General features: G+C 40.0%; 2 protein-coding genes across 3 annotated transcripts; one reads left to right on the plus strand and one right to left on the minus strand.

Annotated features, from left to right (window-relative positions):
- Nucleotides 1–892: 892 nt before the first annotated feature.
- Nucleotides 893–20,401, plus strand: b4galnt3b (beta-1,4-N-acetyl-galactosaminyl transferase 3b). Of its 2 annotated transcripts, XM_046394427.1 has the most exons (20): nucleotides 894–1,894; nucleotides 5,632–5,681; nucleotides 5,829–5,897; nucleotides 8,020–8,115; nucleotides 9,627–9,717; nucleotides 9,852–9,952; nucleotides 10,060–10,127; nucleotides 11,544–11,622; nucleotides 11,779–11,845; nucleotides 12,056–12,190; nucleotides 12,341–12,450; nucleotides 13,096–13,196; nucleotides 13,381–13,448; nucleotides 13,539–14,739; nucleotides 15,310–15,569; nucleotides 16,468–16,621; nucleotides 16,705–16,777; nucleotides 16,887–17,040; nucleotides 17,642–17,768; nucleotides 18,632–20,401. In XM_046394427.1, the coding sequence occupies exons 1-20, from the start codon at nucleotides 1,759–1,761 to the stop codon at nucleotides 18,741–18,743; spliced, it is 3,252 nt and encodes a 1,083-aa protein (XP_046250383.1). In that variant the 5' UTR covers nucleotides 894–1,758; the 3' UTR covers nucleotides 18,744–20,401. The 2 variants fall into 2 exon arrangements, with proteins under 2 accessions (XP_046250384.1, XP_046250383.1); XM_046394428.1 differs by lacking the exon at nucleotides 8,020–8,115 and having other exon boundaries at nucleotides 893–1,894.
- Nucleotides 20,402–21,372: 971 nt separating this feature from the next.
- tnni1c (troponin I, skeletal, slow c) lies at nucleotides 21,373–25,121 on the minus strand. The gene is made up of 8 exons (XM_046393757.1): nucleotides 24,884–25,121; nucleotides 24,728–24,731; nucleotides 24,570–24,608; nucleotides 23,860–23,901; nucleotides 23,612–23,743; nucleotides 23,421–23,510; nucleotides 23,125–23,307; nucleotides 21,373–23,036 (listed from the first exon to the last, which is right to left on the minus strand). The coding sequence occupies exons 1-8, from the start codon at nucleotides 24,892–24,894 to the stop codon at nucleotides 22,950–22,952; spliced, it is 588 nt and encodes a 195-aa protein (XP_046249713.1). The 5' UTR covers nucleotides 24,895–25,121; the 3' UTR covers nucleotides 21,373–22,949.
- Between the last annotated feature and the right edge of the window lie 1,752 nt (nucleotides 25,122–26,873).

Raw genomic sequence — 26,873 nt, forward strand, 5'->3', positions numbered from 1 at the left:
TTTTGAAAGTGACCCTGGTGTAATATGTTTTTGGAGAATGAGGGAGTTTAAGCACAGTGCTGGACCAGGTATGCACCTGCAGCAGCTGGGAGGTCAGAGTCTTCTTACCCTGTAGACGAACAGGATCTGATCTGATCCTCCAGCTCTCTCAGTCAGGGGCACCGGTGTCATCTTACGGATGTGATCTGCCTCCGGTGTGATTACTGTTTGTTCTCTTCGGGTGGATGATGGAACTAAGTAAACGAACTGTTAACTATTTGCTGACAATATTTTGTGTGTCCTCGGCGTTTGCTTTGTTTGGACAGTATTTTGTTTGAAAGCGCTGTTTTGTGACACTGACTTTAACTTCGGTTTATAAAGGAAGGGAGGGGTAGGAAGAGCATTCTCCTGCGAGGCTTTGTGATTTCTGTTTCTAGAGCAGCAGGATCCACGATCTCTTTGTCTTGTCTTTGCATACTTGACAGTAGACGTTTAAACCGCAAGAGAGCACACTAACAATGGTCATCCATATAAGGTGCATCAACAATAGCACCATTATGCATTAACATAAAGCATAAACGATTACCCCACAAGTTTATACCATGAAATCACTCCCAACAACACTCCTTTGGAGTTTGTTTATGGACCAACTGCTCTGTAATAATTTCCTAATTATTTAATGGTAAACATATATAATTAATCTGTATTTTCTTTTTTTTTCAACCACTGTCGATCCCATATAACTTAATGTTGGAAAAGGGTTACTATGTTCGTACTGGCATGTTATTGAAGGCGCAATAACAGAACAAATTGTAGACACCAGCTAATTATTCACACTTAGACCTTCACATGTTCAGTGTACAAAACAGCAACACCTGTATTCAAAACATTCTTCTACTCTTATGAGTATGTCGCTGTTGCAAATGTAGTTAAGTGAAAAGTACATTTTTCTAAGATGTCTACCCTTAATTATTATTGTTATCAAGTTAAGTAAAGAACAAATCTGGGGCTCAGAAGTGTTTGCATATGGGGCTAGTACCTGTTACAGGTAATTCCCAGTGATGAGTGACGTCCAGGTTCACTCCTCCCACCAGTCTCTGAGCGAGCGGTGTCAATCGACTACAAATAAAAAGTGTTTCCGGTAGCGTTCAAAATAAACTACCAGTTACAGACACAATGACTCGTGTAAATCAGTGTACCAAACTGTAAATATATTAGAAAATTTATGGATAATAAACAGTAAACTTAAGAAATTTAATCATGGCCATGCCAGCGTAATGTATTTTGCATCAGTGGGACACACATGCTTTTACTTTGAATGCAAACCTTGCTCTATTCCGGTATTTTTCTGGCTTTCTCTTGTGTGTCTTGAAGTTGTGTGCAATGAGGGTGGTGTGGGATTTCACCGCCTCACTCCGTTGTTTGTGCTGCTCGGTGCGCGCTAATGCGAGACTAACGGAGCAGAGGTCAGCACGGCAGCACTCTCTGTTAGGGAGCAACGGGAAACCCTCTTGAAAGTTTTAGATGGATCTAGAGTGCTCAGTGTAAAGTGACCGCAACTCCAGGACGTGGTGGGATTTTTCGCGAGATGAGAGCCACCAGGGGCCGCGCGCACTGGGGACATCCAGGGCGCCGGTAGTGTGCACCCACTGAAACCGCAGCGGTGGGAGGGTGGCAGGCAGGCGGACGGGCTCACGGTGGGATCGGAAGCCTACTGATGACAAAGCATTTGACCCGACCGATGAATAACTCGGCAGGAGATTTCGCCCGAGTGCCAACATGATCTCCGCGTTTTTCCCTCTGAAGAAACTGCGGCGCAACAGCAAATATCTTCTGTTCGGGGCGATTCTGCTGGTCGGAGTTGTGGCCGTCTACCATGAGATGGTTGCTGCAAAAGCGTGGAGCAGTGATAGCAGTAAGTTTCTGCTGACCAATCCGGTCCACTGTTAAGATAGGTTTTACTCAACTAACGTCCTTTTAAAACTTTGATTAAGGCAATGCGTCATTTAGACTGCGCTTGGGGCAAATAAACCACCTGTGCAACAGCCTGAAAATGGAAAGGGAGCACATTTTTAAAAAAAGCATATGAAAATGAAGCATTAAGTTGCCGTAAAAAAAACTGAGGTGTCAGGTAGTTGGGTTAAAAAATGTGCAAAGGCTGACAACAAAAACAGAAGTGATTTAACAATAAGGTAATTAAGATCTTCACTGTCTCATTGGGGTTGAATAGGACTGCAGTGTTTTCACAGTTGATTCTGATATTTTTTTCACTTAAATGACAAATATGGTGCAGTACAAATCTGAAAAACACCCCACAGTAAAATGTAGTTCATTGCCACACAACAAAGTGCAGCTCCAGTTACCATAATCAGCTGAATCTTCGCCTCTCTGCCACAGTATCAGCAGTAATCTTTATAGCTGTGTGCTGAAGTCAAAGATAAGTTCCCACCATGAAGACAACAGTGTTCTTACCCGCTAACCTAACAATTTAAATTCACAGTACTACTTATTGACGGAATGTTGTGTTTAAATTATATTTGCAGTCACACATTTTCTGTGAATTTGCACAAATTAGGTTGTTTTCTGTGTAGATAATGGTCAATACAATATGAAGCACCATGGACATGCACTGTAGGTCTGTGCAAGTGTTGTCAGAAATGCGTTTCCTTTTGCTTTTACTTTTCATGAGTGATGCTGAATCCCTTTTCACAGGAAACATGAGCCTGAAGCAGGTGAAACAACAGGTCAACAAAGAGATGAAGCAGTGTGTGCGTGAGAATCTTTGTTTCACAGCTAGTAAAAAAAAGAGCGAGAGGGGGGGTGGGGAGGTCAGGCAAAGGTTTTCAAACCTTTACAGGAGGTTTACACTCATGAGGAAGTCTTGTCTCACACTGGGTAACCAAACTTCCTGCCCCTCACCGTGTTTGCACCTCAGCTTACCATCTGTTGCATTGCACTCACACTCAAATATAACATTAAGGTGTAGAAACGCTGACGTGGTAGGGGATGAAAAACAGTGCGCACGGTCAGGCTGGTGTCTGCTCACAAGACAGAAAAAACAAAACATGATGCAGGCGCTTTGAGCAAAGTCTGACGTGCAAACACATGCCTGAGACATACATTAAAGGACTTGCATATCTACACATTCCTGTGCTGCAGCCCCTTCGTCACAGCGGGACCTCCCTCAAGGGAAGAGCTCCGCGAAGCCTTCAAACAGAGCTGAAAGAGGAATGTAAAGATATAAATGTGTTCTCTAAGAGTAGCCGGTGGGCACATAATCAAGGTGTCAAAAAAGTTCATCTCAAGTGTTCATTTATCAAGAGTGAATGCCGCTTTGGCTCCAGTATTTTGTTTAATTGCTTTTTGTTAGTAAGCAAGCACAACGATTTGTTTCATGTGATAAAATTTGAATGACAACATGTACCACTATTAAATTGTTAAATGTTCGTCCTTCGTTAAGTTCCAACTATTTGTGCCCGAAATGCTTAAATCATAAAGTCAAATATCCTGTTCCTCTAAATCAGGATTTGCATAGCATGAAGAATTAGTGTTTACTCAAGGACATCATTCCGTTCACCTTTGCCACAGGTCGGCTTGTTTTTCTACTGCACCTTGTGCACGTCCACCGATATTCTGTAACCGGTCTGTGTGAAAGATTTATCTAAAAATGAAAGATGTGAAATTTAAAAGGAAAGGAAAAACATTAGTCCTGTCATCTATAATAGGGCAACGCCCTTCTTCATTCATTTTAAACCTCTTGAGCTAAGTATGTCCAGAAAACTAGATGCATTCACACTGCAAATGGTTAATCTTGCAGTTTCCTCCTAGCAGCAGAGGACAGCAGGACATATTCATCACCTATAAACTGTATAAAGAAGGTTGTTGACACTGGTTACTACAGAAGCACTCCCAGGCTCAGCCGTGCACATATGGGTCTTTAAGGGGATGACTTGTTTTTCCCACATGTAGGTCACAGGGGCACTTAACAACATCGATAGCATATGAAGCGCTGCAGTTAATAAGTGTCACAATGGAGAATTGGCTGGCTGTGTGGGAGGAGGATTGTTCTGTTGTGATCGCCTCTGCTGGGCTCCCCGCCCATATTAATAATCCTTTAACAGAGAAGTAACAGGTGGTCTTTATTTATTATTAACAGGGTGATAATGATAATGCTTCCTGGGACAAACTCTGCGGCATCACACTGTGTCCAAAATACTTCCTCCATGTAACGGTTTATTATGCGTTAGACTATGTAAAATGCATATTTGACTGTATTTTACATATCCTCCTCCCTCAAATCTACATACATGTCCCGCAGCGTTTGTCTAAAATCCTTATGACTATAGCAAAGTGTTCAGTAGAAACATTTTTTTTAATGGTTGCGTCAGGAGACTAGCCATGTCAAACTTGGAATAGAGTGTCTGAAATATTCAGAGCTGAACCTGTATGTGCTTTGTGTGAAGGATGAAAGCCTGTAAAAACCCAGCTGCAAGTTTATTCTAATCAACTGAAATATTGTTCTACACCTTAATTTCATGTTTGGCTCATTTAATTTCACACACAAAGAACCAACAGTCATTTTGAAATCACTCCAAACCAGTGCATTATCAGCACTGTGGTGAATATTGCGACGAACAGAGGAAGATCAAGTAGGAGGGCTGGAAGAGTGCAGATGGAGATAAAAATATACCTCCCTTTATTTTCTTTACCGCCACTCTCAAATTACTTGTGTTGCCAAAATTGGCCCCTATGTCTCAAGGGTGTGTGTTTGGAGATCTCCGCCCTGGTGATAATGACAGACTCCGAGTTCACAAACGCTGTAAGCACCACAGTTCTCTCACTGACACCACAAGCTCGTAAAAACACAGCGAGCTTCCCTTTTAAAACACACTCTCCCCTGTAAATTTGGAAGATGATGTAAGGAGTTAGATGGAATAATAATTTGGCTCTGCCAGAGACTTTTGCCAACACAGGAGTGCCAGAGCAGCTCACTGAGGGCTGTGACTGAGATGAGTTGCATTCAGTGGTCATTGGCAATGACTTGGAACAGGGAATGGGTGGGACTCCTCTGGGACACTGGGCTTCATTGTTCATTCAGCATAAGGCGACAAGAAATGGATGAAAGTGCATTTTGCATATGGAGGACTTGAAATCTGGTAACACTATATAACTCTGTAATCTGACCTACTGTCAAGCACGAGGCATTGGCATTTATGGCACTGGGTGTGATCTTGGCCGACGTAGTAATTTAAGCAATTTACAGCAATTGTTAATTTTCTGCAGTTGAAGCAGATTGCAGCACCTTGTGCCATATTTATGGCAGCATTATTGGAGCTTCTGCTTACTTATCACAAGAGTGAGTTTGAATGTGTACCTTGCCCCCTCCACACACCCTCTCAGCTTAGTCTGTGAGTTAGCTGATTTTCCTACCAGATGAAGCATATCAAGCCACATGCTATTTTAGTATACATTTTGTTTGGATGCAAAGTCAGGAAACCAGTTTAAGAATAACAACCCTTTCCGCCTCCCAGGTGAAATCTTTTTCAGATCTGTAGAGGAGACCATGTGACAGTGTTATCCTGCTGTTTACATTTGCTGCATATTTGCTTGTCAGTCCTGTGCTGATCTGATTGTTTTCACCCACTTCCTCAGGTATGAATCCTGACAGCAGCAGCTGGAGGAGAGCCATGTTTGACGAAAGGGTAAGGGCGGCGTGTGGAAAAAGAAGTGGTAACAGAAAATATGGTGATGCAAGGGGTGTGTGTTTGCACAGGGAGGAGTGGAGGAAAAAAAATCTGAAGTTAGTGAATTTCTGTGTGTGTGTGTGTGTGTGTGTGTGTGTTTTCCAGGTCAGAAGGGACCATCAACTAGAGCCTGCTTGGAGATCAAGCTACACTCCACAAACCTGGAAACCAGAGGTGTGTGTGTGTGTGTGTGTGTATGTGTCTCTATGCGCGAGCACGCGCATGCATGCTTAAACACCTCTCACACCTCTTCTGAACTCTGAATTACCTGCCCAGGCTTGTGCAGCTCCCTCAGTGCACTTGTGTGCTCTATATTTACTCCAGCAGTCTGTTTCCGTAGCTTCCACTGCTTGTACTGGGGGGTTGGTCATCATATTTCTACTATATTAAGCAGCCTTGTACTCTGGCCAGTTGCTTGCACCTCGTATTTCATGTTTGTAGGAAGCTGTTGTTGTGTCTCTCTACAGAACACTGTAATTCAGCTTTACAAAAGCGTTAAAATGGCCCCAGGGGTTGTGTGTGGTAGATGCCCTCTTAGTTGTTGGTTACATGTTGTTTAACTTGTTGACTCACGAACCGTCAAAATGCTCCACCTAAAAGGCAAGCGGTTTTTTAAATGTTACAATATATCCCTGTAATACCACCCACATTTCTGTTTTTTGAAATATTGAATTTCTTTAATTTTTACTTGATTTTTGGGGATATTTTATTCATTAGTATTGCAATCTGTTAATTTTATTTGTAATGTTTTTTTGTTTGTTTTGTTTTTTAGGGTGTTTTTTTTTTTCAATTTAATTACCAGCAAACTTTCCAAATCAAGTATTTAGGAGTGCTTTATTTTCAGTGTTGATTCATCTATTGAACATTTCTTTATCGATCAAAGGATTTTTCTGTGAAGTGTTAAAAACTAGGGCGGCACGGTGGTGCAGTGGTTAGCACTGTCGCCTCATAGCAAGAGGGTTCCAGGTTCGAATCCCGGTCTCGGCCCTTCTATGTGGAGTTTGCATGTTCTCCCTGTGCCTGCGTGGGTTCTCTCCCATGCAGGCACTCTGCTTCCTGCTTCCGGCTTCCTCCCACAATACCAAAAACATGCACATTAGGTTAATTGGCTACTCTAAATTGCCCCTAGGTGTGAGTGTGAGAGTGTGTGGTTGTTTGTCTTTATGTGTTGGCCCTGCGATTGACTGGCGACCAGTCCAGGGTGTACCCCGCCTCTCGCCCGTAGTCAGCTGGGATAGGCTCCAGCCTCCCCGCGACCCTGACGGATAAGCGGTATAGAAAATGGATGGATGTTAAAAACTAGTGAAAAATACTGTGGTGTCATCAGATTAATTAAAAAGCAGAACATGTGAGTTTATACTGTGAATGCTGAAGCCCATTAAATGCCACAACTTTCACAGTTTTAACACACCACTAATTGGAAGGGAAAGGAAAAGAAAAGAATGCAGTCAAGCCATGGTTCAATTAAAATAAGGATAAGCTTTGACTGTCAGTCAAGTGGCCTTAGATCAACAGAAAGTCATTGCTAAATGATTACAAGCAAAAATGGAAACCCTGTCATTATATTATTGCCTTCAGGCCCAGCCCATGCTAACATTTAACTAATTGTGCTGATGACAGCAGAGTTTTTGGCTTTACCACCAGTGGAATCTGATGAACTATGTGTTTCAGTGTTTTCTACAGATTTTCATTGCAGCGATGAGAGGTAGGGAAGAGACGTGTGACTGCTGCAATCCCCCCAACCGTCTATAAATATATCTTATTTTGAAGGCTCTTCTTACCCAAATAACTCATCAAATATATTTTCTTACTTGGTGGTATCCATCCATCCAGATGATTTGATTTGATTTAATTCACAGAAATCTTGAGATACCTTACTTTTGGTGTACATAACACTGAAAAATTACATTAAAATAATTAGATCACAACCAGTTTTTCAGAAAAAGTGTCCCAGTTACAACCCCAGTTAATCCTCAGAAACAACAGTTTTAATTAAGGGACTATTTTTTTGGTACAAACTAGTTCCAAAGGAAACCCCTCACAATCAATTCAGTAATGTAATTTTTCAGTTTTTTGAACACCACAAACATAGCATTCATTGAATTACATGTCTGTACATAGGAAGAAGAGTGGATATTAGGCATCCAGTGACAGTTGAAACCTGTGGTCCTGTCATTGTATTATCTAGTGGTATCTGAGGAAGTCTTTATTTGTTAGTTTCAGTTTGCTGACCACAGTACAAACACCAGAGTGTTCCCAACATCATCCAGGCTTTCTTTCTCTTTTCTTCCCGCAGTATAAGGGACAGGCCAATCTGCACGTCTTTGAGGACTGGTGTGGCAGTTCTATAGCTGACCTATGCAGAAACATGCACTATCCGCTGTATCCCCATGTGAGTCAAATGCTTCACTTCCGTGTTCACTCGCCTCTATTTGTTTTTTAATTTGGTGATTTACTTTTTTTGGACGTGTCAGCAGCATTGCTCACATGATGACGGTGTTTGTTGGCCCACCATTTTCTTCCAGACTCAGATATCTCAGCAACAATTTTGTACAGATGTTCATGGTGCCCAGAGGATGAATCCCACAGACTTCACACAGTTCCTTTGACTTTTCCCCTAGCACCACCATGAGTTTAATATTTGTACTTTTGAGTCAAATGTTTCTACAACAACTGTTATGAAGTTTGACACGCACAGTCAAGATCCCCTCACGATGAATTGTAATAACTTTGGTGATCTTTTAATTCTTGATTTGATTAAATAATCAAATTAACATTTTCATTTGCCAGTACTTTGGTCTACGACTACCTGCAGAACTCCCCCTCAGCTCTACCTTGTCTTTAGTGCTAATTAGCAAATGTTAGCTAATATGCTAAACAAAGATGGTAAACATCATACTTGGTAAACACAAGCATGTGAGCATTGCAATTAGCTGTGTTCCAAAACCATACTGCATACTAATCATCATAATTATATTTTAGCTGTTAGCAACATCAACGCACTTAACCATTTCGTGGTAACAGAAAAACATAAAGTACACACAATGTAGGATGTCAGTCAAACTGCATTCTTGGAAAAGTATGTCCAATTAATCTTGATGAACACCAAAATGTTTTTCCTAAGTTTTAGTACTTGAATGAAGGATCAAAGCCTTAATGCAAGTATATCAACAGTATGCTCAAAAATCAATTGTATTTATGATGCATACCATCTGCTTTGAGAATTCTTTGTTTTGGTACTGTTCTAGTGTGATCATTTTGTAATAAGCCTTTGGGACATGGCAGTTGTGAGCTGGTGAGCATGCTGATGCAGTAAAAGCATTTCGCTCAAAGTACCACTTTGTCTAGTTACACACTCACAAAACTGCTTGCAGGCTGTTGACTCTTGGCTTTGCTGGTTCATCGACTCCCCAATGATTCACAGTGTATGTTGTTTTTGTGTCTCGTGCGTTTTATTAATGTATGTCATGGATTAAAATTCAGAAATATAGAGTAGTACTCATAACTTTTGTAGAAACCAATGATGCCTTTTTATCAAGATCAAAAGATGAGAATTTAGGCGAGGAATATCTGATTTTTGGTGTCAGCTTTTTCTTATCATAGGATAACATTATCAACATTATGCTGTCACATACGTAGTTATCTTATATGATGTCAGTAGGGTTTTTTTTTTAAAAGATAGCGCTACAATTGTTCAGCTGACTGAAATGCAGTTGAGTATTTTAAGTGTAAAAGCACGCTCTGACACAAGCATAGGCGACACACACACTCACACTCACTCTTCACTCAGAGGTGCATTCCACATCCTCATGTTAGAACCTCGTGTCGCTAGACTCAACATGCAGTTTCACTTTGAGTAAACATCATGACTGCTTGTGTGTTTTTCTCTCCTCGCTCATCCAGTCCAGGACTACGGTCCGGAAGCTGGCCGTCTCTCCTCAGTGGACCAACTACGGGCTCAGGATATTTGGTTATTTACATCCATATACTGACGGTACAAGTTGTCTAGATCATCTAGTTCCTGTCTGATACCACACTGAATGCATGCGTGCAAGACTTGTTCCTCTATCTGTCCTTCAAGCTGTCTCTTCACCTTTTTGTCTCATTTTTTTTCTCCCTGTCACTCAGGAGAGTTTGTGTTTGCTTTGAGCTCTGATGACAACTCTGAGTTTTGGCTCAGCACAGATGACTCTCCCCTCAATGTGCAGTTATTGTCATGGGTTGGAAAGGTACACGTGTCTGCCACCTTCTCAAGTTTTGGACACCCATATCCTCATATTGCTTGTAATATTCCTCAACATGTAATAATACCATCCTGATAATGTTTTTTCTCTAGACTGGCACAGAGTGGACTGCCCCGGGTGAGTTTGATAAGTATGCCAGTCAGACCTCCAGATCGGTTTGGTGAGTTGACCACACTCCATTTTATTGTTAAATGAATATGCAGCATTGTATTGTGTATGCAGTAATTGACCCGACTCAGACAAACAATCCATCTATTGTTGTCAAATTCAAATATTCCTGAAATTCTGGTTGGTGCACAGCAAAGATGTATCATGTTATTCTAGTTGAATCCCTTCCTCTTTAAAGCCATGAGGAGAGCACATATCAATTAATACAGACAGAAGGACCTTAAGTTTCCCCAAATATCATATCATTATCCAAACTTTAAGAAGAACATAACTGAGTGTACCCAAGAAGATCACTTTACTTGTAGTATTACTCGTTTACTTAGTCCTGATTGTAAGATACTGCATAAACAAAGAGAAGCTGTGTAGTTGCTTTGTGGGGCTCATAAGCTACATTAAGAGTGAGCACTCTTTGTTTTGTTTTTTTCATCTGTCTCTTGCAAGTGCACCACCTTTTATAGAAAAGCAAAACTAAATTGCAGGAGTACCCTTTTGATTGCATCAGACCAGTGACTACACATAAGAAGCTCTAATCTACCCCAAGTTGAAAGCATTTGCATGGAAAAACCTTTATGTTCTAATGTTCCAAGAACTCACCATTACCGTTACAACATAGATGCTAGAAAAAAATAGACCACATTTTGAGCTGTTTCTTAGCTTTACCGCATATGTGCAGGAAACTTGTGTCAACCCGTGCAAATGTGGTTTACTGTAATTTGTCAGCAAAGTTTAAATGATTTAGTGAGTAAGCAAAAACAATGGAAAATGTAAATATCAGAAATGAACATCAGTACTCAGTTAATATACATACCCAGAGACCTTGTTTGCACTGATGACTTGCAATTTAAGAAGTGTTTTAAACAGCAGGAAGTATTACACTAAATCCACAAGAGTGTAAATGTTTATTGAAAGTGTCGTGGAGGACAAAATTTTATGTCTACAAGGTAAAATTCATTGAAGCTTTTTTCCTCTGTGATGCTGTTATTCCCTGAAACTAGTAGGGGGACACTCACAATCACACACAAAGGCAAATCAGACAAATGCATCAGTCAAAGTAAATCCAAAAGATTCCAAATTTAGAAATTCTGCTTCTGGGTTACACACTGATGTTTCCAGTTTGAACACTCAGATAAGCCAACATTTGCAGAAATATATTCGTAGAATTTTGCAGTACCCAAAATTAACTTGATTGTTATTGAACAGAATGCATGATATATGCCTGATTAACCTCAGGAGACTCCAGAGGAAAGAGACTGAGACAGATTTTTATCTGACAGCGGGAGCTGCTCCAGCCTTTATGTTTAGTACACAGAACATAGTACACAGCTACATGGTTGTTTTTCTTTGGAGTTTATTTTTGTTTTTGTGTCTGATATGATTATAAAGTGGGGCTGGTTTATCCTTTTGACAGGCTGTCTGCTCAGAGGAGGTACTTTTTTGAAATTATCCACAAGCAAAATGATAGAGGGACTGACCACGTGGAACTGGCGGTAAGTAGTGGGCAGCCGTAGAAAATATTGTCTCCTTTAGTCCTTGTCTCATTTTATTGCTTCCATCTCTCACATCAGGTCTGTGCTCATTTACACGTGCAATGTGAGTAATAAAGTGCAATAGACATGCCGTTCTCTGTGATTGTTTTCTCACAGTGGCAGCTCCTGGACAGAGGATTTAGGTTCATGGTTATTGAATCCAAACACATCTCCCTCTATGTTAGTAAGTACACACGGCTCCACACATCTTCCTACTGTTGCAGTGAATGTATTGTCTAGAACCAGGGTGAAATGTCCGTCACACATTGTTTCATAGTCCTGTCTGCCTTTAAAATTCTGCAAGGCTGCTCAAACCTGCAAATCCAGGCAGTTATGTTGTTGCACAATAAGCACTGAGCTCATCTCTTATTCTTCTGCCCTTTGGCTGCAACAGATGAGTCTGCCTTGTTACTGAACGATGTTGCCCACATACCACAGACGGCTGCAAGCCACCAGCACACCCCCACAAAACAGCGTGATGCCACAGCGGACATGCTGAGGGAAGAGCCGCGAGACACTCTCTACCAAGGTGAGACACGTCTCTGTTGCCCTATTTCTCTACCACAGAGCAGATAAATCGCTCATTTCCTAACATCCCAGATACAAACATTGTGCAACTTGCTTCCTCCCACTGAGTGCACAATGTAATCTCATCTCAAATCTCTGTGTTTGTCTGAAGTGCCTTTAATAAACAGCAAGTTCCTACAAGGGCTTCTGCCTGATTGTTTGTACAAGCCCAGCTACACCATCAAAGACTTTCCTCTGCTCCGCTACCAAGGACTGCAGTTTGTATGTATTTGTATGGTTTGTTTACTTCACTCATTCTTCAGAGCTCACCATTAACACAATGCTGGAATTAACACCCTTTGTTTTTGCGCCAGAGTTACAGTATATTGGAAGCTTTGTTTTTAAATTCGCTTCAGTTGATTTTACAATTCATTATATTGAAGTCTCACTATGATGACAAAACACCAGGGAGTCAGTGCTCGACCATAAAATAGTGAGCACTTTTACCTTTAATACGTGAAGTACACTTTTCTTTCTGTATTTACATACACTTACTTAAGCAAAGGATCTTAGCTTCCTCCACCTCTGGGTCAACAGTTTAGTGTAGTAGTGTAGCTTCATTTAGAACAAATATGAGGGTGGGGTTTTTCTTGTCATTTAATTCACAGCAAGAAAGAAAAGAAGCATATTTCCCATATTACTGAAATAACTTGGAAATTATTGAAAAATTAGCCTCACTTCACCTGAAAATCTGAAGAACATCGCAAAAACTGAAAATTATAGATTCAAATAAATACATGCATTATGGTGTGTCCTTATCTGAACTCTGCAGTCACCTGTTTGCCTGGATGACATTTACAGGATCTCATATTTCACCAGCAAGTTCTCATAGCTTTATTACCATGTCATTTTATCTCATCCCTGCAGGTCCGCATGTCCTACGTCTACCCCAATGACTACACCCGACTCACACACATGGAGACACAGAACAGCTGCTTTTACCCCGAGAGCCCCTACTACATGAAGATGTGAGACTTCACAGTCTATACTAGATAGAAATGCTTACAATAGGGACGAACAGAATATGACGTAGGCTTACGGTGTTGCCAATAGAGATCCCATCAGAAAGTCACATCTTCTGTGTTCATCAAGTAACATCAAGCAGATTAACTTCTTCTAAATCTTTGCATGATTTTGTCCTCTGATCTTCAGGTTTGGTTTCTCCAGATATATGAGACTGGACCGTTCTGATACACAGGGAAAAGGAAACGCAGGCAGAGGTATTCTGAACTTCCTTTTCTTGTATTGTTCCTTGTACTGCCGGTTGGTTACACTTCTTCTTTTCTGTCTCTTCTTCTGATGGATCTTAGATTTTGGTTTCCAGAAGAGGAATTCAGTGCTAGAAGAGGAGGAGGAGGAGTTTGACAATGAAGCCTATCTAAGAGAAAAGGAAATCAGACTGGACCAGATAGATAATGCCCTCTTTCCAGACTATGGGGACGACTATGACGATTATGCTCAGAAACGCAGGCGTAAGCTCTTCTCCTTAGTCACGCAAGAAACTGACAACATACTGAAGAACACTTCTGACACAAGACGACACATAGATGAGTTGCAGAGAAGGCAAGGGCAAGACAATGTCCTTCAGCCTCAGAAATCAGTTGAGCCTCTGCAATCAGTGCCAACACAAGCCACGAAACATCACCTGCACCAGCAACAAAACCAGACAGCGTTAAAGCCAGAGGCACAGGTTGAAAAAATAGAACAGATAAAACCAAAAGTAAAGTTAAGACCAGCAAAGAGACAAATGGTCACATCAGTAGAGACAGCTGTGAGACCAGAACAGACAAATCCATTGATGCCAGTGGACAAACAGCAGCTTAAAGCAAAGGAAGGACCAGTTGTCTTGCCCGAGCAGCTAAGTCATAAACAGCACCGTAGGCAGAGGTCCCATAAAATGAACCATACCCAAATTCAAAGACTCAAAGACACAAAGCCTCAACAATTAAAGAGAGATGCTTATCTGCCTGAAAAACCCACAGTGGCCAAGCAGCAATTTGAAACCAGAGACAAGCGTCGTACTACTCCCAAAAGAGACCGCCCTTTAGTCAGGCCAAATCAGAGAGACACAGATGTCAAAAAACACCTCAGGGATAAGGAGATAGAACTGAATATGCCTCTACAGCAGGATTTAGAAAATACCATCCACAGAGGGAAGATGGTCACAAAAAGAAAAACAGTGAAAAAGCAGTCAGATACGAAAGGAGAGGAGAACCAAGCAGGGGAAGGGGATGATGTTCACAACGTGGATTTAAGCAGGAAAAACTCTTTATGGGGACCAGGAGAAGACTTTGAAGGTACAGATGACGAGGACCTTACCCCAGCACCAGTGTTTGACACTGAGATCAACTGGAGCCAGACCTTCCAGGTCAGCCCCCTGGACCTTCAGGCACACCGCTTAGATTGGATTGACCTGCACTGCAACATCTCAGGCAATCTGCTGCTGCACTCCAGTGACGCTCTGCCCGTGGTCGAGGCTTTCATGGAACAACTCAACAAAAAGCACCACGGGTAAGTGCATATATATATATATATATATATTTATATAGAAATATTGCAGCACGTAGGGTGCATATATCTAAAGCTGCAATAGTAAGTCAGTCAAGGGCAGTTCGTTTGATAATGGACTAATCAGTACTGTAGAGGCTTAGGATGGATATTAGTAGATTAAGCATTAAATAAAATAATTGTTAGTTACACCTCTACATTCATGTCTACAAGTTGTAAAATGGTGGATTGCTCCCTTTGGAGCTTTTCTCGGCATGTTGAATGGGGAGGAGATCCCAGGATAGACCCAGAACTCACTCATCTGGCCCTGGTGATCTCTCGGGAGGAGCTGGAAAGCCGGGCTGGGGAGAATGCCTAGCCTCCTGCCACTGCAACCTGATTTCAGAAAAACAGGAGGAAAAAGAGGGATGACCTTATATTTATAATTATTTATAATAATTTTCAAGGACTAAAGAGATGAAAAGGTTTTGCAGCATTTTTGCACGAACATGTAACATCTTGCAGTTGAGCACACTTCCAATCTCGTGTTGTTTTGCAACACATTACATTTTTTGATTCTCTTTGTTCTTGCAGGAAATTCTCATTGGTCCGTGTAGTTAACGTGGTCAAGCGTGTGGACGGCGTCCAGGGCAGCCGCTACCTCCTCGAGCTGGAGCTGAAAGATGTGAACGGTCAGCTGCTGCGCCTGTCGCACTACATCTACACTCTGATTCGCTACAGCAGGCAACGCAGCAAAGAGTTTGGTTTCCAGCGGCCAAAACCTCAGCTGGTGCTGTGCAACCCAGTGGGCTTCCGCTGGAATCCGGATGCCACGGTCCACTTCATTGTACCTGGTATGCTCATCTTTAGCCATGCTCATACAGCTATTACATTCACCCACTTTTTCTTGTACTTTTTTGTCCGTTGGCTTCTGTTACAACTTTTGCAACTCATTAAAAAGTTCAACGTCAAGCTGTTGCAGCTCACACACATGACATTTCACCATTAACCTCATTATATTGTGTCATCATTTACTTCTGAGACACAGAACCACAGAATCCTTGTCAATATTAACTTCTTCAAAGAAAGAAAAGCCTTTGTTATGTGTCTTTGTCCTGTGAACGACTCATCAGAATTAGGTTCAGAGACTCAATTCTCAGGGGGCTTTCTGACAAACTCTTTGTGCAGTGATCCATAGCAGCCGGTAACTGCAAAGGGCTGGAACAGGGACAGTCTCAATGGGATTGGAAACATAGATGCTCTTGAGTGTCACAATGCCCTCTTCTGTGATACTGTATTGATTCTCAAAAACAATACCGATCTTTAATTGATAGTTTACATGCAAAGATTCCTGGTTGTGGTTCATTTAGTGCTTGGTGTGCTGACTACACATAAAGATGGACAACATGAGACCTTCCTAAAAGTGAAGCCAAAACATCTTGATCGCCCTCTAGTGTTGTGCTCCAGCATAGGTCTTAATCCCTCCCAATCTCCCCCAAATACACAGCTCTTTTTCAAGATAAAATGTTAAAAAGGAAGGCTCGCTGGTTAGTCGTTGGAGTCTATCATCTGTTAGCATGGCTGTTGAATTACACCTAATACAAATATAATATAAATAAACATGCTCCCTAGAAAAGACCGAAGTGAACTGATTTTGGCTACAGTCATTTTTAGTACACAGTCCTTGTTATACCTATAGTCGATTTATGCATTAGCTACATAACCGACCATTTGTCTGTGCGTCTCTTTCAGTGAAAAACCAGGCTCGGTGGGTGCAGCAGCTGATTGCTGACATGGAGCAACTGTTCAGAGAAACCCGAGACAGCAACTTCAATCTAATCATCGTCGACTACAACAGCACTGACATGGACGTCAGGAAGGCTCTAGAGAAATCCTCACTCCCTAGGTACGTGCTTGTGTTTCACAGTTACACAGAATCCGTATCTGTAAAGCTCATTACACAGGATTTGTATGTGCTGTAAATATCAGGTACGAATACATGAAGCTGAGTGGAAACTTTGAGCGCTCGGCCGGTCTGCAAGCAGGTGTCGACCTTATAAATGTGAGTTATCTCAATGTCATTTAGCAGTAAGGCATTAAGATGAAGTGACAGGTGTGTATATAGACTGTAATCATAAATATCTTTTATGTCTTTTCCCCTTAACTGTCAGGACGACCACAGCATTGTGTTTCTTTGTGACCTCCACATCCATTTCCCTTCCTCCATCATCGATACCATCAGGAAGCACTGTGTGGAGGGGTACATGGCCTTTGCTCCAATAGTCCTAAGACTGGACTGCGGGGCTACGCCATTAGACGCCAGAGGTAGATGCAGATACACCCATCCTTAGTCTTTTTAACATGTCATCATAATTCCTTCGAAGGTTGTAAATTTTAAAGTACATTCTAAATGTAATGTTATGCAGTAAAACTCTACCAGTAGAAGAAAAATAAGCACTTGTCATATGTTAATAATGCACTAATCCACATAATAATATGATATGTTGAACAATGTCACAATTTAGTCCAAATTATTCAAATTTCAGAGTTTGTACAGAGTCTTGAAAGTTTCAGAAATGCTTTATTTTGCTTGACTTTGACTTCAGAAAATGTTTGAACTTAATCTGGTGTTTCATCTACATTATCACCCATGTAACCCAGAAATCTTTGAATATTTGAATTGAAACAGTCCTGTTGTCATATTTGTTGTCTCTTGGCACTGAAGTCAGCAGGCATTGAAAAATCATGATGATAACATACAATAAGAGTTAATATGAACAGCTGGTAAAATAAACAAAGTGATCATGTTTATTGATTTTGTATTTGTTCTCTAAGTGGAAAAAACCCCCAAAATTATAAACACAAGTAAACTCTTGTGAGCGACCTTAAATTTTAAAGAAAATGTGACCATGTGATGTTTCTGCAGGTTTCTGGGAGGTCAATGGCTTTGGTCTGCTGGGGATCTATAAGTCAGATCTGGACGCAGTGGGTGGAATGAACACCAGGGAATTCAGAGATCGCTGGGGAGGAGAAGACTGGGAGCTCCTCGACAGGTGTGTTTCCCTCTAAATGTCAACTCAAGGTTTGTTGCTGCTGGTGTGTTAGTCTATTTCATCTATTGTACAGACAAGCTGTTAAATATGCTGGTACTGCATGCCACAGTTTGGACTAGTGACAGCAGCTCATGATTGCAGGTTGGTATTGGCGCAGCACACACACAGGTTGTCCAAGTGCACATCAGTCAGGAATAACTGAGAGTAGCTCACGAAAAGAATGAAATGAAAAATGGATTCAGTGTATGCATATGTGTGTGTAAGAGTGTGTGTGTTTTATCTAGTTGAAAAACTTTTATAATCTATTATAAAACGCAGCTACAATCTATACTTTAAAGATTAAAAAAAATAACACTGTGATGATGTGAATGATAAACATACAGAGAATTATCTCCCAAATCTTAAAGTGAGTTCCGGTTTATTGTTTATCTGTCAGGCCTGCTGGTTTGGTTCATCCTCTTTGCTTTCCTTCTGTTTTCAGTGAAAAAGCTCTCAAAAAAAACCCTGTGCACAACCTGCTCAGCACTCACTGGCAAATGGACACAGATAGCAACATGCTGATGGAGATAATCAAACATTTAGCATCTAAAGATACAAATATTTCCATCAGGATTTGGTAGAGACCATAAGCAGAGCTAAAAGATAAAAGAGAGTGAAATGCGACTGCAATAGAATGATAATGTTGCTCCATAGCTGTAGAAAATTACATGAGTAAAATGGCTAACATCTGTTTTGATTGAGATTTGGCCTTACATTTCACTTGACATCGATATTGTAACTTATAAAGGCACGATAAACGCCGCGTTAAGGGCTAACAAAATGAAAAGCAAGTAAACAAACTCTCCTCTGTTCCCTGCTTTAAGGATCCTCCAGGCCGGACTGGAAGTGGAGAGGATCTACTTGAGGAACTTCTTCCACCACTATCACTCCAAACGTGGCATGTGGAACCGGCAGATGTTGCGCAAACACAGGTGACCTTGACACCTGCCGCTGTGCCACGACCACGGTTGCCATGGTTACAACCACGGCAACCAGAGCACTTTAAGGTTGGAGCATTATCCCTCTTACATAATGGTAATACCTGCTGACCAACAGAGAGGGTGACATAGGATGCTGACTCATGATTGGATACTGTCTTCAGTCACTTGTGAAGGAGATACTACTGATGTGCTCAGAGTTTATTTCACTGGATGCACTGTTGACTGCTTAGAGGGTACTCATCAATATGTGCCACTGACTTCACAATATCACATATGAAGATACTGACCTGCACCATGATGATCTGGCTGCAAGGAACTGCCCTGATCCAAAGACAAAACATTAATTAAATGATAGCTCACACTCCAAGAATGTGTACACACAAGTGGCCTACATCATAATGATCAGAAGTCTTGCACATGAGTCTTAACTGGTGAAAAAATTGTTTGTTTTGTTTGTGACAAAATGAAATACACGTATTTCACTGCAGATTGTGTTCATGGTAAACACAGCCTTATTTGTCATGTTGTAAATTATGAAAAACTTTATATTTATTTTATCAATGTTTGTGGGTTGTTGTTTTTTTCAGTTAAATGTTACTTGTAGATACAGACAATAACATTTCACAAAAGTGTACCTCAGTTTGGAGCCCTCCACTAATAAGTGTGCCTTATGTTTTTTTTTTGTCAGGAAAGCTTAAACTTAAACTGGAATACTAATTGAATATTTAAGTGAATTTTCATGCTTTCTGCATTTAGTTTAATCTGAGAAGAATAGTCAATTTAAAAAAAAAACAGCGATTAGGATTTCGAGAGGTATGTTTGTGATGCTCAGTGCATCACAATTGACAGTTTTGAATATGTTTCTTATTTCTGCCACTTCCCTGCACTGCCACCAAAGATAATAGCTCAAAGTTGAGTCTACTTTTTTTTCACGTGCAGAAAAATCAAATTAAAAGGTTTTGTCTTTTGATGTGACAGACTATTGAAGTGTCTGTGTAAATATAGCAAGGGCAATTTTGGTCAGTAACTAGTTTTACTGTAATTTCATGTTATTTCATGTTATTTTTATTGATCAACCTGCTGAATTCCGTAGTTGTTTTTCAAAAGAATAACTGTTTTGTTGAATTTCAAAAAGCTACGTTTGTTTCACCTCAGCCTATGAAGCTTCCCCTTCTAATAGTGGGAGTTATTGTTTTCACTGCCAGCACAGTAAAACCAGACAGGAAATGTAGTGGGTGAAAAGTGATCTTGTGTATTTATCATTTTGTTTTGTGGTATTTAAGATACGACTAATGGCAGCATTTTTATGATTGTTCACATTCCAATTTAACAGACTTGTTGTGCCTTTCTTAGTGTATTGAAATTGATACACGTTACACTTGACAAACTATTTCACCTTTAAAACACAACAGAAGTCTGGTGTGATGCCTGGCTTGGTTGCTGGTTTTGGTTTGGTTAAAATGTTAGATGTTTTCCCGTCATCCTTTACCGCTCCTTCATGTCTTACTTTGTTGTTTTTAGATATACCTCATCCCTCTCTCTGTGCTGGGAGTTAACTTCTGCTTTAATGTACAGTTCTGCAGTCTCCTCTCAGGGACGGTTTTGCTTTCATGTTACACTTGACAAATCAGAGGAATAAATTTCTTCATTTCATGTCTTCATTTTCAGTGCATTATTTGTACTTTTTAATAGCTCTTTTATTCTCTGCAGATAGTCAACTGAGACAAGCTTCCATCTGATATTACAAAACTGAGACGTTCAGACTATTAATTGTATGTCTGAAGCTTTTAAATAACAAAACAAAAACTAGTATAAATGGTGCCATACAGTATTTGCATAACACCATTGTTGGCTTTAAACTTTACCTTTTAGTTTGGACTTTAAATGATGGGTGACTTATATGTGAAATGTTTTTCAAGCTCTTTGTATAAACTCAAAAATGAGTTGTGCTCATATTGCCAATGCTGGTGAGTTATTCATTTCATTATTCATAAGTGTAAAGTAAGTACAAAAATTGAAGTACAAGTGCAATTTTGAGGTACTTGTACTTTGCTTGGGTATTTCCATTTTCTGTTACTTTATTACTTCTGCTCTGCAACAGTTCAGAGGCAAATATTGTACTTTTTACTCCACTACATCTATTATTTGACAACTTAAATTATAAGTTTCATTTCAGGTTTAGTTTAATAACACAAAACATAATCACGAAATAGATTATGATGTGATATTATATGTTAAGATAAAACCTTACTGATCTCTAAGCAAAATTCACAAGCCATCTTATAAACTACTTTTCACCGCACCAACACTGAAGTGATAGCCACATTCATATTTACGCATACACACACATTCCCATTCCGAAATATGTGATTCTGCATAATGAGTACTTTTACTTTTGGTACTTTAAGTACATTTTGATGCTAATATTTTGTATATATATTTTGTACTTTTGGCTAAGGAAAAATTTAAATGCAGGACTTTTATTGTAATATATCTGTATTGTGGCGTGGCTACTTTTACTTACTCAGAATCAGAATACTTTCTTAATCCCTGGGGGAGACTGGGTTTGTTACAGTTGCTCCAACCAAGATAAGAAATCTTAAGATCTGAGTACTTCTTCTACCTCTGATTCTTAACTAAGCAGCAGTGGTACAGAAAACATGCTGCCTAAACTCTCAGTGTAGGCAGCAACAGAGCACAGTCATGTGCAAAACAATGATTTGTATTTTGACCACTATGTTTAACAGTGTTATGTAGTTTTTCATTCAGCTTTGGCATTCACAATACCAGTGGGACCAGGGATCTTGAACAATGTTGGACTTATTGATGCAAAGGTCACGGGGATATTGGCTGTAGCTGAAGGTTTGTGAGATGCAGCTAATTTGACATATTGGAGGAACTTTGCATTACAAACATCACAGAACAGCACACACAGCCGATAGCAAAAAACATGGACATCCACATTGTTGGTTACAACACTGGGTGTGAGTCCTTGGCTAGTGGATCTTTGACTATTTTTAATCCCACCCGAAGGGTAGTGAAAACACGAATAATTTCAATATGATCCAATTGCACTCAAAGGTGACTATATTCTGGCATGGGTCCCTGCAGTTTTGGGTAAACCCGCAACAAGATGATGAATCTCTTCCAAGTGTGTGATGATTTCAGAGGCCTTTCAGCCAACGCTCTCTCGAGAAGACAATTTAGTAGAAACACAAGTTTGAGAAGAGAGACAACGGTACAACTGTGGAGCATGATGACTATTTTAAGCTTTAACAGTGGTGGTGAAAATGCTCGGCACAGTAAGAATAACAATAACGGGACTGTTGCTGGCATTGACACAGGGACATACTGTATGTGCACAGATGCTCACCCTCCATCATTCAACATTCGTCTTACTGACACTCTTTGATGTCAGTCCAAGGACAGTTACTAGCGTGTGTGATGGTGCTTACATTATTACTGGAGAGGAATTCATTCCAGACAAGAAGAAAGTCTAAGTATATCCTGGCTCTGACAGAAAATATCTTTGGTTCTTTGCCATCGTAAGTCAATGGCATAGCTTAGCGGAGACACAAGGCAGTTACGATACCCTTTTCATGAGTGTACAAGTGCAATGTCAAGTCTGCTGCACTTACAAATGAAATTCAACATTGAACCTATAGGATTTGTTGCAATATTCTCATCCTTGTAAGTCCGACCAGCAGTACAAATGCTCTGTGCAGCAATACCACATGCCGCAATTACTGACTGTATTTTACACATTGCTTCAAATCCATTGTGAAAATGTGTAAGTGAAACAAAAAAAGAGGCAATATGTACAACACTTACATACAACTTGTAGTACAGCTTGTTTACATAATAGTACATAATAGCATTATCAGGGCAGTAATATACCATGGATTCACAATGCTATTTTACAAATGCACTTTTTGAGAAGAGAATAAAAACCTACAATGAAGTCATGTGTATTGTTACACTTCCACCAAAACACTGGCAGCATCTAAATGCAAGGGGAAAAGTCCAATGCATTAAATAATGTTGTCGGGTGAATTTACAGCATGTCACTGCTGAGCTTCGTGAAATATGAGCCTCCCAGGCATAATTTAATGCTTATCTTTTGTTTTTCTTTTTTAAAGTCATGCATTTTTGTTGAAGAACATTATATTTCCATTATTTAATTTGAATTTACCCCCTAACATCATGCATCAAACATCTTCTTCCTGCCCTCCATACCAGACATGGCCTCCACATTCTTACGCCAGTCACCCACCTCCATGGTCAGCTCCTTAGTAAACAAAACAAACAGACCTTTAGGTTTTTGCAGTTTTTTTCAAAGATTTTGGATGGCTGTATCTCTGCTTCACTGGGCATACCTTCTCTTGTTTGATGTCCTCTTTCTTCACAGACTTGAGGTTTGCCCTCAGGTCCATGGAGCCCTTGCTCTTGGACCCAAAGAGAGCTCTCATCATCTCATCTGCCGAGACTCTCACCTTTCTCAGAGCTGGCTTCTTGAACTTCCCTCCGAGGTCCTGCACCTTTAGATTCAGTTCATTGATCTAGAGGTGTTGAAAGTGCTTAGCTGGTGACTTTATGTTAATAAACAACACATACTCCTGATATACTTCAGTATTTTTTATTTAAATCTGGTGTGTGGTGGTGCATGACATACATCTCTGTTGTTCTTGATGACTTTGGCCTCGCAGTCGTACCGCTCCTCATCCACCATATCAATCTTTGCATGAATCTGCTTACAGAGTTTCTGCAAAACAACAGTAAATACAAATATCCACACTGTTGAAGTACAAGGACAAGACACTCTTTTATGCTTTACTTCCTCTGGTGATTTTTTGTGACTCCCACCTGTAGGTCATCCAAATTCAAACCTGCCAGCTGCAGGGGTGGAAGCTTCTCTCCCAGGTAGTGAACCTTTGCTTCCTCTTGTGCTGCCTTCTCTGCCTCCAGCTCTTCCATGGCACGAGCCAGCAAGAGGATCTGGATGAGTCAAAGTTAACATGGAGAGAAGTCAGCTCTTATTGTTTTCCTGTTACTTGATTTGTGTGTCAGAATTTAAGGTAATAAGTTAGCACATCATAGTTTATATGTCTTACCTTCAGGGAGAGCTTGCGGGAGGCTGAAATCTTGCATTTGGGCTGTAAATAATAAAAAATATTAAACATTACATCTAACCTATAATGATATAACATATATATATACTTTTCTGTAGGATCAATTAGGTTTGTTTGGTTTTTTACCTGCAATAGCTAAAATATGTTCCCAGAGTCTTTTCTCCTTGTCTAAACTTGCTATTCTATGTTATATCAAGTAAAAATGACTCCTTACCATGTGTCTAAATACATTTGCCCATATGACACTGAACAAAACATCACAATAAACCTTTAGTTTAGCTCACACCTGAAGAAGAATTTTATGTACCTCAGTATAAACACAACATGTCTGCAAAAATTTTGACATTTTACTTTGACATTAAACTTCAACTTTCAAAGTTCAACAACAAAGTTCAAGAATTGATCATTGCATGCTCCATATACCTTTTAAGGCTGAAAACATTAACAAGAAGTTTAATAGAATCATTGTTTCTTTGTATTTGTTGAGCTGATCTTTCTAAAGAAGGACATTTGAGTTTATCAGACAGTGATATTTTAATAATAAAGTAATATTACATGACCCATTTCCTTTAAAATATTGTTTTCTTCAATGGAAAAGAATCATTCACTGAAAATGCAAACATGACTACTTGAAAAGTTAGCACAATGGGACTGTTTTTCATAAATACGTCTGGTCAAATAAGTCAAACTACCTTTGCCTCTGCCTTGGGCGGCATGCATGCTGGTGTGTACTGAAGAGAAAGGAAAAAAGAATGGAAAGGAATTTAAGCTATATTAAACGTCAAACTTTAATTGTTTGATCAGTTATTTGAATTAGATGGCATGACAAGACATGCAGGCTGTTACTTACATCACTGTGGTGGTCATGTGGAATTTGTTCGACCAGAGAAATCAAAGATGCAGAAACAAACAAGATAGATGGTTATTATTCTGATATAAAATGCTTCGTTTGACAATAACTACTTTGGGAAAATAAGCTTTTAAATTGTGTGATGACAGGACTTACTCATCTGACATTGTTGAACCCTTGATAAAGAAAGAGAAAAAAATGATCCAGTGACAAAAAGAAAATGGCACCTAAAATTTCAGAATATGTGTCGAGTGAACAATTGGAATGGCATTAACATCAGTTTGCTTTTATATGTCAGACTTGTACACCAAAGATCCTCTACTGAATAGATGAGTCACCCCACAAAAGTTTATGATTTTAAAAACTTTGTGTAACAGCTTTCTATTAAAACTGACATGTTGTCTTATTGCAGCAGGTCTTGTGAACCCAGCATTCATTTTCCGACCTACATCCAAAACAAAGTCAACATTTCCTTGTCTTCCCTGATCCATAGTGATACCTTGAAATAAAGACATAGTGAGCCATCTTCTCTTTGTTTAGCTGCTCTTAAAGGTGCCTTGTGACGCCTCCCACTTCTTTAAATTGTTAGTCGGTCAATAGCATTAACGGGAAAGCGGCGTTTGTTAACTCAACAACTTTTCAATGACTGATAAGATTATCACCTCTGTTGGAAAGGATAGTGTCCTATCAACCAACAAAATGGATCTCACCCTGAAACAACATCATTGTTTTCTGGAACCACAATAAAACAAACAACAACAACAAAAATTGTCTTCTCCACAATTTATCTGCATATGCAACACATTTGTGAGCTTGTGGTGATGTTTGTATGCTTCAGTTTACACCAAACGTGTATACGTGTAAACGAGTCTAGCCTTTTATTTTAATAGGCATACACTTTAGTCCATACTGTATGTCTGCATATTGAGAACAGCAGTTTTTTCTGTTACTGTTGCTCCACAGCACATGTCATGTTGCTATATTCAATAACCTTTGTGGTGCTATGTCTGTCATCCACACAATGTGGTGCACCCACTCAGTTACTATTAAACACATGGTTGGATTAACCTGTTAGGAGCCCAGGGTGCCAAAACGTTCTTGTTAAGCACAGAAAAGCATATATACATACATGGAAAGTAGGCCTACAGCTGAAGCTTCTGGGAATATCATTAGTTTTCCAGTAGTTGGTCATAGCTGATGATTGCGCTTTGGGAAAAGTCAGGGGTTTAAATTGTTATTTGTTTTCATGGCATTTCATACAGTACTTGTTGAGAGATTTCACTAAAAACCACAAATATCTACCTCATGACGGGTCTAGAGGAAATGTCAGGGGTTCACATGAGTCAGTAGCATTCATCATCTGTCACAATGAATGTGTGCAGAAAATGTCATGCAATTCATAAGATTTCTCTGACTTTAACCACGTTGAATAATGATGAAACAAATGGTGTTGATAGAAATGAACTTCCAAAGGGTCAAAGTTTTTATCACCCATAAGTAAAACATGAACATAAATAAAAGCATACATAAATGCAAATCTCATACAACAAGCTGAAATTCAGGGCAAGAATAGCAGAAGATAAGAGGTGATCGTCGTGAAGAGCACCGTGCCAATGTAACTACTAAAACATGTGCACCAGCTCATGTAATATGACCACTGCACAGACCTGAACAACAACACCAAAGGTTGAACCTGGAGCATTCACCCATTACTCATTCCAGTGTATTGTTTTGGTTCAGGATGTTCACAAGTTTATGTGGGAATACCACAAAAGCAGGAAAGTCATGACTGTCTGTCATCACTTTGAAGAAGGACAAGTTTAGGTCGCATATTTTTGTGCCTGCCTCTCTTCTGTTTGAACTGAAAACAGAATCACTAAATCACTTATGGGTCATACCGTGTACATGCTTTCTGATATGATTAAAATCTGAATAGTATGATGCAGAAGGTAAGTATTAGCTGGGAGATCACTGCGTCCTTTACAGGCTGGAAAGTGTCGACCTTGATGGCTTCACCCTTCTCTGACTCTTCTATGAGAGTGATGATATGTTTTATGGACCTACATGAACAAAAGGATGTTGTGTTTTTTTAGAAGCATGTTCAGTGTAACCCCCAACTGCACAAGACAGCATGCAACACGACTTT

The sequence above is a fragment of the Scatophagus argus genome, chromosome 7, assembly GCF_020382885.2.
Source record: "Scatophagus argus isolate fScaArg1 chromosome 7, fScaArg1.pri, whole genome shotgun sequence".
In the NCBI taxonomy this organism is placed as follows: Eukaryota; Metazoa; Chordata; class Actinopteri; family Scatophagidae; genus Scatophagus; species Scatophagus argus.

Coding starts and splice junctions, on each gene's coding strand:
- tnni1c (XM_046393757.1), bottom strand. Junction 23,511..23,611: donor TGAATTTGGATGACCTACAG/GTGGGAGTCACA, acceptor GTTGTTTTGCAG/AAACTCTGTAAGCAGATTCA. Junction 23,037..23,124: donor AGGACATCAAACAAGAGAAG/GTATGCCCAGTG, acceptor TTGTTTACTAAG/GAGCTGACCATGGAGGTGGG.
- b4galnt3b (XM_046394427.1), top strand. CDS start 1,759: ATGATCTCCGCGTTTTTCCCTCTGAAGAAACTGCGGCGCAACAGCAAA. Junction 5,898..8,019: donor CACAAACCTGGAAACCAGAG/GTGTGTGTGTGT, acceptor TTCTTCCCGCAG/TATAAGGGACAGGCCAATCT. Junction 9,718..9,851: donor TTTACATCCATATACTGACG/GTACAAGTTGTC, acceptor CCTGTCACTCAG/GAGAGTTTGTGTTTGCTTTG.